This window comes from Engystomops pustulosus, chromosome 2, assembly GCF_040894005.1.
Source record: "Engystomops pustulosus chromosome 2, aEngPut4.maternal, whole genome shotgun sequence".
Lineage (NCBI taxonomy): Eukaryota > Metazoa > Chordata > Amphibia > Anura > Leptodactylidae > Engystomops > Engystomops pustulosus.
In genome coordinates, this window is record NC_092412.1 from 203401475 (window position 1) to 203416770 (window position 15296).

Below are 15296 nucleotides of genomic sequence, written 5' to 3' on the forward strand. Positions count from 1 at the left end.
TTTTTTTTTGCCATTTTGAGAAACATTAATTTTAATAAAAAGGATATGCAGTTCCCAAAATGTGATCAATATAAACATCATCACATCCTGCAAAAAATGACACCTTACACAGATCGATCCACCTTTGTTTGAAAGTTATTGATTTTAGAATATGGCAAAATGCTTAATGAAAGCCATATTAATAGGTCTTAAAAAGAAAATGATGCATGTGTTTTTTGGCAACTTTACTGCATTTGGAATTTTTTTCCAGCTTCCCAGTACATGGCCTGGAATATTAGATATCATCACTAGGAAATACTAATTGGAATGCAGTAAACAAGTCTGCACACAGCTCTGTACACGGAAAAAAAGTTTGGGATTTTTGAACGTGCAGAGAGAAAAATGGAAACAGCAAAACAAAAAGGGCTGTGCCCTAAGGGGTTAGAGTCACACAAATGGGAGATCACCTCCGAATGATCCCCCCCCCCTAATTTATTTGAAGCCCTAGCATCCGGGACAATAATTAGCTCTCCTGAAGCCAGGCACATAAAGTCAACTACACAAGAGTGGGTGTTCTTTGGTGAGGAAAATTGGACTTTAGTGTTGAAAACTCCACCCCCCCCCCTTATTTCATACAACCAATTTTATATAGCCAATTTTCTCTGATTCTCTGGATTATGCCACCATGTAAGAAACATGATTGTGAATGTGTTGATTGGGTACTAGTAGGGGTTTCTTAGGTCAAGTTCCCTTTAAAGATGCTAAGGTTTTAATACATTAGATGCAGCCCCTGCAATCCATGCACAAGAAGCCCAAATCTATGCCTGACAATAGCAGTCAGGTTTACCTGGTAGTGAGAGACCATAGCCTCCCTCTACAATAAACCCTGGAATGTAGCATAAGGGGATAGTTGTACATTTTGAAACAAAGTCAGGATTGTGAAAGCCAGGGAATAAATGTCTGATCACAGGGAATCCAACTGCTGGAACCACTGATAAAATTGGGGACTGAAGTTTCCCCGTATCTACAACATACAGGCACAGGCTTTAATGATTGGTCATCAAATAAGCTATTCTATAAACCCAGTAGTAGTTGGCAATCCCATAAGCTGTGCTGTAGTCACACTGAATTCACTGGTGTGCACTTTTTGTCTCCTTAGACCTTAATGTTGCCGGCATAAATACCCGATTGTGGCTTTAAGAATTCACATTCATTATTACTGTATGTTGAAACTTTACCACTTGCTGAATGATTGCAACTTTTGTCAGGAAATATATTAATGTTAAAATGTAAGGACAGTGACTTAAAATAATAGGACATATTCAAAAATATGACATTTTTAATTTATAATTATCAATATTTCATAATGTACAATGATATATTTAATGAAACTCTTATGAATAAGGAAGCAGACCCTAGTAAGCAATGTTCCACGAGAAAGACTAGCTTCATCAAGACATGATGTAATATTTAAGAGCAATACTATTAGATTTACTGTTTAAAAGTCATCAGAGCAGAACAATTATATGGACTAATCCTTTTATTGCTGGATATAAGTTTTTGCTGGCTGTCTGTGTTGTATTATGATAAAATCTTGACTCGATAAATCACAATAATGATGTTATGAGAAAATAGCAAACACAACTAGACATGAAGTCAAGGACACCATGTGTTGCTCATTTTTGCTGTCTCTGTTCAGATATTATTTTTTTGGTTCTTTTTCCTCCACCTAGAAAGCAAACTGAGACAATACATTATACTTGAATATATGGGGAGGAGGATTTATCACAATCTTTTCTCTTGTTTTGCACTTCTTTTGTATGACTTTTTTTGGTGGATTTGTACTTTTGTCGCACCTTTTACGCCCACCCAGCAAAGTTCTGCAAGACCAAGGTTTTCTAGTGTTGCACCTGAATTATCTTTGGAATCCAAAAGTTGCACACAAAACCCTGCCAGTTAATGTGCCTATGTCAGTTCTAAGCAAATTGCAGTTTACCTGCCTTGACGGGTTGGTGACATAGGAAACCTTAATCAATCATGACTGCGGGTGTCTCCCGTGGAGGTCTTGCATTTCCTTATCTGAAATTATACTCTTTCTCCAGCCATCTCTGACACATAACCTCAAGATCAACTCTATATGCCTATAATAGGTGGACCGAGCTGGAAAACTTATGGCTAGCATAACCATAACTAGCATATCCAACGTATGATATCCTGCTTAATACTCTTTTAGGACCTGTAAGTTTCATTAGGGACATTTGGCTGAAATGTAGGGACCATTAACCATTTACACCCATTTTTTTTTACTCCACACCTCCCTGATCATTTTGCAAAATGTCCCATACTTAATGTATTAATCAAACCACAGATAAAATAAAATGTACAGCAGAACAAGTCGCAACACTGATAAAGTTACACAGAGAAAGTTGTGGTAGAAGAAGCAATGACACATTGATAACTAGTGAAAATAGAAAATTATACTATAATTACAACAAGAGAAGCAGAATGAAGTATTCCATTAAAACATCAAAAGCTGTGATCGATTAAATAACCTCTATTATCACAAACTTCATAACTTTTTTTTAGATTATTTTATTAATATATAAATATTATTGTAGCACATACAACAAAGTTGGATAAAAAGAAAGACCCCCGACCGATGTTATAACAGAATTTCTAACCAGGGAATTTCTTTTTAAGCCTGTGTTAAATCAGCTTTTCATGCATTTGAACATATAATTTATTTTTATAAATATAATTCACATCTGCATTGTGGCTTTCTTCATAGTTTAAACCACAGGCAGTACACATGCTTCAAATGGCACACATTAAATAGTCAAAAATACTCAATTTTTTTGCAAGTAGATGACGTTTAAAGTTTGGATTCAATGGAACAATTAAAAAAAATGTTTGCAAAGTAAAATTTTGCATTGGGGCACAAGTATAATAAGTCTGGCTTTGTCCGTCCATCCATTCATTCATCCGTCCGTCTGGGGTTTTTTTGTTTTGTTTTTTTGGCTTTTCTGCTGGTCAGATCTTACCGGTTTTCCTTACTGATACATGTGTTGTTTCCTAAATTTGCAATCAGTTGTAAGCTAATTTCTCTGTCTGTTGGCAGTCTTAGATTTTTGCCAACATTTGCAACTTTTTAAAACAGTTGCAGCTTTCACAACTTTCACTCTACAGAAAAGTAAATAATGGTGAACTTTTAAGGCAAAAAAAATCTTAGGCGCAAAAAAAGTTGCAGATGAGCATGTGCCAAGAAAAGTCACCAAAAATAAAGGAAAAGGCAAGCCAAAAGGTTTGATCCATGTGTCCCATTAGGTTTGTACCATATATAATATAGTTCAGAGTGGCATTCAGATAGATCTCCAAGGCACCAGCTCTAGTTATGTGTTTCTTATTCACTGCTTTTCAAAATATTCCGAAATATTCCATGTATAGTGATTTGTAAAGGAATAGAATTATGCCATTGAGCATCATGTACATCTATACTTCTCTTGATGCATACCATAATTTTATTTGCCTTTACATCATCCATCTCATACTGCCACTGACACATACGTTTACCATTCATGTATTTTTCTTACCTTACATTTACCTAAATTTCATTAGCTATTTCTCCATACAGTCCTCCAGCTAACACTATTTTTCTTCTGTAATGGTATGCTATCCTGCTCTGTGCTGTTTTGATTTACTGAGCCTAGTATCATCTGCAAATAGTGAAATTGGACCCCTTAATCCATGCCTTAATCCTTTATGAGGTCTTATAAATGTTTACTGTGAATGAGAAAGACATTTAAAGCATGTTATTAAGTGTAATCATCATGCAAAGTAGAGTATCCCTATATAGAAAATGCAATGTATTCATAGCTCAAAACAATATAAATAGGGATAGGAAGCTCAGTGGTAGATAGCAAAACCCTTAAAAAATTTCCCATTGCGCAAACCCACAGTTTTCAAAGTATAATACAGCAAATACAAGGAATCTGTGATTATACAGGTATATATAGAAACTGAAATGTCAAATTATGCAAATTACAAACAGGTGTATAGCACAGTCATCTAAAGACAGCAGCTACATCTAAATATAGTTTACATCATGCACAACAATGCATTCTATGATTTTATCATACTTCATACACAGCATGTTTAACATTTTTATCTATTTTATATTTTCACCAGATAACAAATCAATAATCCAAGAAAAAGATCTGAGCATCATATGTGCATTTCACCTGTAGAAAATTTCTGCTAAGCAATAGTTGTGCCAAATATCCATTTCCCCAATGTCCGCAATTGTGGAGTAGACCTGTTGGAATGGCATAGGCATTTAGCACAGCTACGTTGTGGTCTATGTTAAGTGTCCTGACCATTTTTCAAGATGGATTGGTGGTCTTTTTTCCCAGATTATAATCCATAACGCCAGGCGTCTTTGGCAGTCTGCTCTACAAATGCATGTCCAAAGCATGGTCTTCATTAATCTGGCACCCCCTGCACTGCTCAGGAAGTGTGCACCATTTTTTTTTGTTATGATGCACTTAGTTCATGCTACAGAATTGTGGTGCACATCAGTAAAAAATGTGACGCCATCTCCGGCACTAACACGCCCCTTTAAGTGAACATTTTTTTCTGTCTTGTTGGACACAGTGCAGCCGCAAAACAAAACTGGGGCAGACACTTTATAAATACATGTGCCATCAGTTTTCACATTCATTTCAATGAAAAGTCAGAGAGAAAACTGGTGCAAACGCTTTAATAAATGTAGGCCTTTGGGTTTTACATCACTTTAAATATCAATAACATATAATTGTGTTGACTATTTCAGAGCACGGCAAATGCAGAGCAAGACTCCATACCCCATTGCTCTTAGAGTCAATTGTACCTGCATCTTAAAGATGCAGATGCCACTGTCTGATTAGATACAAAGTATTCATGAACTGTCAGGGGCATCTTATGAAGATATGACCCACATGGCCTACAAAGTGTGTGTGTGTATGTATATATATATATATATATATATATATGATATGTACTATGTACAGCCTTGTGCTTAGTACCTGTGACTTGTTCTAGACAAATCAATCCTGGCAGTAAGCAGGAGAGAACCGGAGGTGTACTAAGACTGGTTTCAAATGCCAGTCTTAGTACATCCCCTCCAATGTATGTCTATTAAAATTAATAGGAGATTGCAGTCTCCCACAAATTGAAAATGGGGTCCTCTTCACTTTTCAGGCCACATAAACTACAGTATTTTAGGCATTATCAAAAAGAGTCGACAATCCTCCCTGGAATTCCAGAGCCATTGGCCTAGTACTACAGTCCATCTATCGTCTCATACCTTCTTACAGAATTCACAAGGAAAGTCCTTTGGGCTGTTTCTTTGAGCTTATTTCTTTCCCTTTATTAGAAGATCTCCGTACACAGCAGTATGTATGCCAAAGTGAACGCCAGGTTGTGATTTATAGACTCATTGAAGAAGAAAAACAAATATAATAAAAAGAATAAAAAATACACAGTATTTGTGTATAAATTTTCTCATCAGAGCTTTGTTCCCTGATAGATTTTAGATTGCACGCTCCATCCTTCAGGCCGGCAATTTTTCTTGAACTTGTCAGTTCATCCACAGTTAGACTTGCATATATTACCTTGTTGCCAAGTTCGAGGATGTGTTGTGTTTGCATCTCTTCTCTCTTCTCAGTAGCTGAAGCCCTCTGCTGTGAGGGTGGACATATCCTTGACAACATCACGGTGGTTCTATAAGGTTAGTTCATGCTAATTTTTCAATCATGGTTTCTTTTGCAGTCTTGAAGGAAACAACAGTCTTGAATCTTGATATTGGCTGGTTGAGTTAATCATCCTGAAACACAGTTTTACTTTAGACAGCTTACTGCTTAGAAAAATTGGCATAGATATTACAAAGCTGTCTCCATCACATTATAAGGAGGGATGAAAAGTCTGTTTTATCTAGCCATGCATTATAATGCTATGATCAATGGTTATTATACCATCAGTGTGGTTACCATATTCAATGTTAAGACTTTAAATGTTATTACTGGTAATTTTAGATTGCAACATGTGATAAAAGTAAGGTGTAGTTCAGTGATGATTAAGTAAATTTCAGATGAATCATTACTCAACGCTCCAGTGATATTAATGGGAAATGGGGATTCTTTATATTCATTCTGAGAAGCAGATTGTTTATGGTATTGTAGGTTACAGTGCAGAAACACATAGACAAGGACAATTTCAATGTACAGAACTTAATAAAAAAGGACTATATTACTTTGAATGCATTTTGACAAAGGCCACTCTATAGAACAAGTCATCACATGTTTAGTATTGTCATATTTAGGATTGATGATCAATCTCATATTGGTTGTGATCCAACCTCCACTTATATGCTAACACACATGAAATGTGCCCAAAAAAGGTTTGTATTTTGGATGGTTGCAGATGCAAGGCTTAAAGGGACTCTGTCACCAGCTTTTACCATACTGAACTACCAAGGATATCTACCATTTAACAAGGATATACCAAGTATATCTACCATTTGTTTTTGTGTATTGTAAACCAAACATACCATGAGAATGCTGTAGCAACACTGATGCAGAAACATATCTTGTTTAATCCCTGATTCGAGTGGTTTTGCTAAAAAAACTATTATAAAATTCTGGACCTTACACTTTACACAGAGCTTCCTGATCTGTCAAGACATGACTAATCAACCTGCTGGATGACTTATACACAGGAGCTGGAGGATGGTGCTTCAACTACAGTGATTACAGCATTTTCTGAAGCAGTGCATAATTAGGGTTAAGAGGAGAGTACAGGAACAGCCACTGTAGCAACAGAGCCTCATTGTCATAATAAGGGTGAAAAACCGCACTTGCACCGTTTTCTTTTGGGGTTGAATTTTACAGATTTCACTGTACACTGCAAATTAAATATCTACTTTATTCTTTGGGTCGGTAGGATTATGGGGATACCAAATTTGCATAGGTTTTATTTTGCCACCAATAACTTTTTCATACTTCGGTTTACGGAGCTGTGGGTGATGTCATTTTTTGCGACTTTTGATGACGTTTTCTTTGCTATTAAAGCATTCACTTGTAAAAGAAAAATTCTGACAACATAACATAACTAATGACACCACACAATTGATGTTGTAGTACACCCTGGCTTCACTGTGGATGTGTTGTAGGCATGGTACATGTACAATTAAGATGGAGATTTATCCCATGAAAGGAGGTAGGAGGGTAAAGGAGAGTATAAATGTTTTTTTTTTTTTTTTTTTATATATATATACATTGCACCCACGGAGAGAATCTAAACCAGAGGTCAATAAGGACCTATTGTTGGTTTAGGGTCCAAAATGGACCTGGCAGCCCCTCTTTAAATCATAGGAATATGTTACTTATTAATATTTTTTCTTTTTTAACTCACAACCTTGTATTAATAATTCTCCTGAATTTCTGAAACATAGGATGTATTTTTGTTACAACTATATCCTCCACAAGTTGAGCTTAGTAATAATTTATTCTGCTCAGATCTGGTCTTGGCATCTTCTGCAATCGTAAGCCATGGCCTGTAGTAAGATGAACTATATGGAAGAGATTGTATACTTTCCAAAGCCTTCAGGTCTTCTCATAATGTGTTTGCAGCCGCAGCAGTCTGAAGGCATTACAAACAGAATTCTATTACATCTTTACTATGACATTTAGAGAGTGCCAGGTAATCTTCATTTGTAAACGCCACAACACATGGCATGGTGTCTATTGCTATTGTTTTATTGCTCCTGAGACAAAGATTAATGCTGGCATATGTGTAATAAACAATAAAAAACATATCATGGGCTCAGGACTAGTTTTGCAATCAAGGTTAAAGGTTAACATGTACAAGCTTGCCTTTTCAGGAAACCTAGTACAACACATAGTGATTTATCCATTCAGACCTGCCCATTTTTTCTATATTATGATTTTCTCACAATTTTTATGCAATCAAAACATATTTTCTTGTTGTTTCAAAAGCCGTTCCTTTGTTTCCTTGTTAAGTACAAGTGCTGAGCCATTTTTTCTTTTTTTTTTTCATGTGCATATTCTATTGCTCTTTAATTTTTTTGGGGATATTTTTCTGTCTCCCATGTGGCTTGCAATTTTTCTTGATTTTTTTAGTGTACACATGATAACTTTATGGAAAGCCAATGAAAGTGTCCATCACAATGAAGTGGTAGATCAACAGTATAACCTACAGTATTTATATCTGATGCAGCATTTCGGAAAATGTTAAATGCATGTAAAAGGGTTCTCTGCAACCACAGTTTATGTAACAAATGTGCTACATGTAAATAAACCATTAAGCCACTTAACTCCTTACACCTTTACATTTTACTCTCTGCCTTCCAAATGCCATTTATTTTAGTTTACAGAACAAACACATGTGAGGGCTTGTTTTCTGTTGGAGAAATTAAACTTCCTAGTGGAACCATTTGATATTCCAAGCAATGTGCTGGGACATAAGAAAGCAAAAGCAAAGAATTTGGCAAAAAAAACCTTGTATGTACCATTTTCTGATGGGCTTTGTTTTAAAGGCTTTCACTCTTATTCAATAACATCATGAATATACAGTACAATTTTATAAATTTTCTACAGATTTGGGAAAGGTGTAGCTGATGGAAGCTTCTTACCACTTTTTTATAGCAATAAAAAAGATGGTGTTACTAGTACTGCAGTGTACCAAAATGATTAGCAGCATGTAATCAGCTGTAGCACACAACCTAACTCTTTCATTTGCCCTGAATAGAGAGTTTTTAGCTGTGTAATTTGCACATTGTAATAGATGATGTGGAAAATGCCCATATACTTCCATACTGTAGTATATGGTAGGATCAGTCAGACAACCTAGGGTTAAAGTACCCTATGGGGTCTGAAAAAATGAAAACTAAAAGTTTTTCAAAGATAAAATGAACCAAGGCATAAAAGATTAACAGAACATTTGTACTCAGTGTGGTTACCTTCTCAGAGGAAGCCAGAAGTGACCAGCAATGTATAAATAGTCTAATCTTCTATGAGGTATTCATTCTGCTTTTCATGAAAATGATTGAACAGTTGTCATATCTACCAGGTATAGTCGCTGAATAAAAGTGCCAAATGAATAATACTATTATAAAAATAAGGACATTATGGACAGTGATTAGTGGACCCGTTCAGATTTGGGTCTGCAGAGTTTATGGGTGTTACCGACAGGGGTGAGTCTGAACACTTGTGTCTGAAGCAATGTTTGGCACAGACCCAAATGTCTGGTTGTGGGCTCACTTATTCCTAATTACGGATCCAGTACTTTGGTTGATGGACCAACACAACAGGAAATGAGAGATATGGTAAATACAGTTTTTGTTTCTTCTATATTCTGAATGCACATGTACCTTTAATTGTTAGTCTTGGGGGTTACAGAACATATTTCTAAACACTGGAAGCCAACAAGTCTTTTTAAATGTGCCAAAACGTTAAACAAGTTTTCCATAAATCAATAGCCTAGTGTGTGGGCTATAAGAGGAATTAGACTTTCTGGGCATTATGTGATTTGCATTCTGCAACTGTATTTGACTCTGATGTTTCGAGAATAGATGTTATGCTTTAAGTACTTATTTTCTATTCCCCTTTCCATGGACTTCTCTGTGAGCCATTATGCATCTTGCTAGCAAGATGGAATCAAGTTGATATTTCAGAGTGAAATTCAGTTCAACAGGCTGTTAAGTGGAGAAAGAATAAGAATAATAAGATTTATTTTAAGGGTTATCTACCATTAAAATCCAGCATGATAAACCAAGGGCACTTACTCATAGATCTAGGGAGTGTGACCGTAGTAATCCTCTTATATTTGTTATCCATGGTCTCCTTCCTTTTCAAATCAAATTTTAAAATTATGCTAATTAGTTTAAAAAAATATAAGAAGATTATGACAGTCACAGTGCCTGGGTTTATCATGTTTGATTTTGATGGTAGGTTTATTGATTTATGCAAATTCCTTTTTAGTGACCATTTAACTCCTTGACATAACTGAATGTCATAAGGTGTGGGTAGTTGCCGTGACATACAGTTACGTCGCAGCTTCTGAGCCCGGTTGAATGTGACAGCAGGGATCCCACAATAACAGCTTCAGGGCCGCAATTGCCATGAGGCGGGGTGAAGTCCCCACCTCAGGCGGCAGATTGCGGACCCTTGTTGGGAGCGGCGAATCGCCAGTAGTATGGACTTGCCAGATGCTGGTAAAGGCCGTAATACCAAAATAAAATCAATTACCTTGGCGCCTTTAAGACGTCAAAGTAATTTAGAGGCGGAGCAGCGCAGCACAGACTTGCATGTGCGCCGCTCTGCAGGACTATCCTGGCTGTTTAACCCTATAGATGCCGCGGCACCTTGGTTTTTTGCCAAATGCCTTTTTTTTCATAGCTTGACGCAAAAATATCATCCAAATCGTTCAACTAAATCGTTCATCTCAAAATCTCCTAAATATGTTTAAGTTATAACCACTTATAGTAACACATGGAAGATTTTAAAAATCTGGCTTGGTCCTGAAGCTTTAAAATGTTTAGTCACAAAGGGTTAAATGTAACATTAGTAATCAAATGGTCTAATGTATATAGAGAAGTGCAAAATAAAGTCTCACTCATGTAGTGCATATTACACATGCATCAGTAACTGTAGAGCCAATAGTAGTAGTATAGTAATATCATTAAATTGCATATATTCTTGTTTTTATTCATCTTTTTAGCATACTTTAACATGTTGATAGGTATAGTATTTTCTATGTGGAATGAAAGCTCTAATTTATCATTTTCAGCAGGTTCATAACTGCTTGAAACCACAAAGTAACTTTGCATTATATTTCTCTATTAGAATTAGCTAACTTGTTTAGATCATTTCAGTTCATTTCTTTGTTTTTCTTGCTTTTTGACAGCTATAATACTGTGTACACTCATAGAGTGGTGTATAATATGCATTATTTACTAACCCAATATAATTGTGAGCTTTGTTTGGCTGCTAAACATCTAGAGAGAAACTATCAAAAAGAATATTGATGGGTATAATACATGTTGTAGAGCGTTAATGTAAACCAAAACAGCTTCAACCAAATTTCAACCCTTAAGGGGCTATTTCCACAAAGACAAAATTCATAAATGTACTCAGGATAACAAAATAACACATTCTCTAATTCATTGTTATTAACAAAAATACTGTATTTCACAGATATAATTCCAAGTTGTTTCTATTAGTCCTGGTGTACACAATTTTGGTTGCTCCAGGATCCGACCATAAATCTTCTATCTTCTATGGTTGGGCGGGCAGACTCTTCTTCTGAATAACTTCTCCTGTCTGCAGGATGCAGTGTGATCTCTGCCCCTCTCCATTACAAGACGAGCTCACACACAAACACTTACTCTTCAAGCCTTATAATATTAGAAAAAGAGAATGGCACTCACCTCTTTGTATTTTCTTCCTTCAAGTGACGTTAAAAAGCATTAAAGCATATTAAAAAGCATTATTAAAGCTTACTCACATACAAGCAATATACATGGAAGAGGGAGGACAAAAACAACACCTCATATCTGCATCAAAGGTGACTGCACTCCAGCATTCAGCTTGTGGCTGCAGCATTCAGACACCAGGATGGGTCCTGGACCAGGGGTGTAACTGGGAGAGGAAGGGCAGAATTCTGAATGAGGCCCTCAGAAAAAATTCATATTTGTAATTTGTATACTCACATATTAATACACTCTTACACACATTTATACACTTATTCCCCCGGCATTGCTTATCTGAGTGCCTGGATCAGTTGTGTACTGTGGAAGTTTTGCATATTTATATACTTGCACATTGTGTAGCATAATATGTTCCTGTATGTAGTGATGCAAATCCTCCATTCTGTTGTGTTTCAGTTTGGATGCCATTGGCCCCTAGACACTAACAGCTCCAAAGCAGTTTCTATGGATTCTACCCCTGTAGTTACGCCCCTGCTCCCGACCACTGCTTTGTCTGCATAGTGTCTAGATATAACTCCATTTAATATAGCCAAATATTTTCACCGATTAAACCATATACTGGCTTATACCACATTGTATTGGTACAGCAAACAGTAACATATGCTGTAATTACTTCACTAATTTCCTGTTGTTTATACAGTACAAACATGTTCTGAGTTCAGTTCAGATATTATTACTATTCACATTCTTCCCTAAAAGGGTTCAGTAGACATCTGCATCATGGGCACCGTTTAGGATCGCTTTATTCCAGAACATGTTACAGAATTTGTCTGTATACTTTTACTTGATTGGACATTCACATACAAATAGATACTTTTTTGGTGGATTTCTAGGATGCTTCGACAACAAAAATGGTTGGAAATCTGCTACTTATAAGGCAAAAAGAATATGTTGCAGGGACAGGTATGTGTTGGCTACTACTAGGTCTACATGTATAATGTGAATGATAAGGGGACCGGTCTGTTCTCCATCATGTATTAGTACTTAGTACATTAAATTTTTAAGCATTTTTTAAATCTATTTATTGTGATTCTGCTAAATAAAATTCACAACTGGGTGTAGTCATAAACACCCTATGGTCACTCCCCTTAGTGTTCATCTCCAATTGTCTATTTATTGACAATGTTCTGAAAGTGAGGACGGAGAAATTATTATAGAGTCAGAATCTTTGTATTACAATGATTAACGTAAAAAGATGTGTCAGGAAAGGTGTCTCACTGTTATAAGTATTTTGAAAACGAATGTGGACAAAATCCAGAATATCCAGAGTGAAGGGTTGGTTCAATTCATTTATTCCAATAAAGTGCATTTGAGAATAGTTAAAATATTTATTTTTGGATGTTCTTGTATTTTAGAGTCGACTTGGTGAAATAAAACCTGCAAAAAATCTCTTGTATTTTCATCTGTTTCAACACCCACCAGATTGTTTGTAGCCAGTCCAAGTCCCAGCAGTGTAAAAATGAGTCATGAATACTGCTACTGTCCAAGTTCTGATGGCAGATTGCTCACACCATAACATTACTCATCCACTTAGTCGTTCATATATTGGGCACAGACGTCCGGTACTCGATCCAAAATGTGAAAAAGAAAAGCTGTCCCTCTAACAAACATTTGGTTTTCTCCTAAGAATTTCCTCCTACTTCCTTCCTGTTGTCTTTGTTCACATAGAAACAACATAAATTGTTGAGTTGTGAAGGAAAATACCAAATGACCAAAGCTGCTTTTATTTATGAGAAAGTATGACAAGCTGCATATCTGTCATGCACAGTTATGGGCATTGTACAGGAAAATCTCCATGGGTCTCGGATTATTTTAACGTGTTGATGTGTATATAGACACTAAAGGTTTTGTCACTTGTTATAATTTCCTCTCGGGCGATCACAGATACCAATGCTGTGACCTTTGCTATGTTAATTTCCATGTTCATACTTGTATCAATGTCTGTATGGACACTTCAAAGAACATTAAGCAATGCAATTATTATTATTATTTTTATCAAGACCTTCAATATTCCATAATGTCAAGTAAAGAACCACGATAAGAAAATTATTTATGTAATTTGCAGTGTTTTCCTGTGATTTCATTTTTTTTTTTGTATATATAAGTAGTGGTGAATTATGCTACGTGCAGCTTGGGGTTGATCCATAGCTGCACCATACTCTTAAAATGTTGTATAAAAGTGAACCTGTCACTAGGTTTTACCCTATTAAACTTAAACTACTAGTCCCTTTAGGTAGGGTATGAAATGTCCCTCTTTCATGTGAAATCTCCATTTGTTTACATATAAAACATCCCCTGACGAAGCCCGCCGAGCCGGGCGATACGCGTGGGGCGTCTTCCCTTCTCCCAGACTGAACCTTACTACCTGGTAATGTAGCGCTGCACTTTACTTTTTTGTGATTTGCACACTTTGGACCTGGCCTCTTACTGATTACATTTGAGGACACAACGCTTTATTAATATATTCTTTTGGTCCTATATATACATATATTTTTTGTGTACCTTTCATATCTACTTACCTTCATTGTTTTTTATATGGTGGTTTTACCATCTATACATGTGGTTCCTCTGGGGAAATCGTGTGTTATGTACCCAATTTTCTTTTGGGTTTTTAAGTATGTTTTAATGTATATAACAATAAAGTTTATCTTGTGTCATTTATACACATCTCCTTTTTCTTTGGCTTTGCATTGTTACTTTTTGGATGTGTGACTAAACTTCTCTATGATACACTGTTGCCCCTTTTTTCTTAAGTACACGACCTTCAATATTCCATAATGTCAAGTAAAGAACCACGATAAGAAAACTATTTATGTAATTTGCAGTGTTTTCCTGTGATTTCATTTTTTTTTTTTGTATATATAAGTAGTGGTGAATTATGCTACGTGCAGCTTGGGGTTGATCCATAGCTGCACCATACTCTTAAAATGTTGTATAAAAGTGAACCTGTCACTAGGTTTTACCCTATTAAACTTAAACTACTAGTCCCTTTAGGTAGGGTATGAAATGTCCCTCTTTCATGTGAAATCTCCAGTTGTTTACATATAAAACATTTCCTCCAAAGTCAGGCAAATATGACTCTTCTCACCTCATTTTTACATAAGTTCAGTCAAGTTTAGTGGTTTTAGAGGGGGTGCCACTTCAGAAGCCCCTATCTTTGCTTATGTAGTACCTAGAAGCATGCTTGTTCTGTCATTAACAACCATTTCCATTTTTCACTCACCAACTTTCATGGTATAATCACGGGGATACCAAGTTTATATAGGTTTTATAATGTTTTCATACATTTACAAAAATTAAAACCTTTGATACAAAAAAAAACCCCTTCATTTTGCCATCTTCAGGCTCTAATAACTTTTTCATATTTCAGGGTACAGAGCTGTTTGTGGGTAATTTTTTTGTGAAATGACGTTTTCAATGTTACCATTGTGAGGACTGTATGGCCTTTTGATCACTTTTTATTACATTTTTTTATATGTACCAAAACGGTAAAAAGTGGCGTTTTCTACTTCCACTGGGAATAACCGTTATTTCATTTTGATAGACCAGACATTTATGATTTTTGCTGTCTATTAATTGTAATGTGGGCCTTTACTGTACATATAGGCTCACATAGGCTTCTGTTTTTGGTAGATGAATTAAAGAGGACCTGTCAGCCACTAAAGTAAGCAGCTCCTAGTGCTTGAACAAACGCCGCAGTGTTAGAGTGATAGCGTTACCGGAAACACTATCAAACACTGCGGCGGGGTACAGTGTAATTGTCGGACAGCTCGCA

General features: G+C 36.1%; 1 protein-coding gene across 4 annotated transcripts in view; it reads left to right on the forward strand.

Annotated features, from left to right (window-relative positions):
* PUDP (pseudouridine 5'-phosphatase) overlaps positions 1–15296 on the forward strand; it is a 232092-nt gene that overhangs the window by 182586 nt on the left and 34210 nt on the right. For 2 of the 4 annotated variants that reach the window (XM_072137857.1, XM_072137854.1), the window contains exon 4: positions 5684–5743. The exons of the other annotated variants lie outside the window; for them this stretch is intronic. In XM_072137857.1, the coding sequence (XP_071993958.1) occupies positions 5684–5743 (60 nt within the window). The remainder of the gene's footprint in view (positions 1–5683; positions 5744–15296) is intronic. 4 annotated transcript variants of the gene reach the window in all.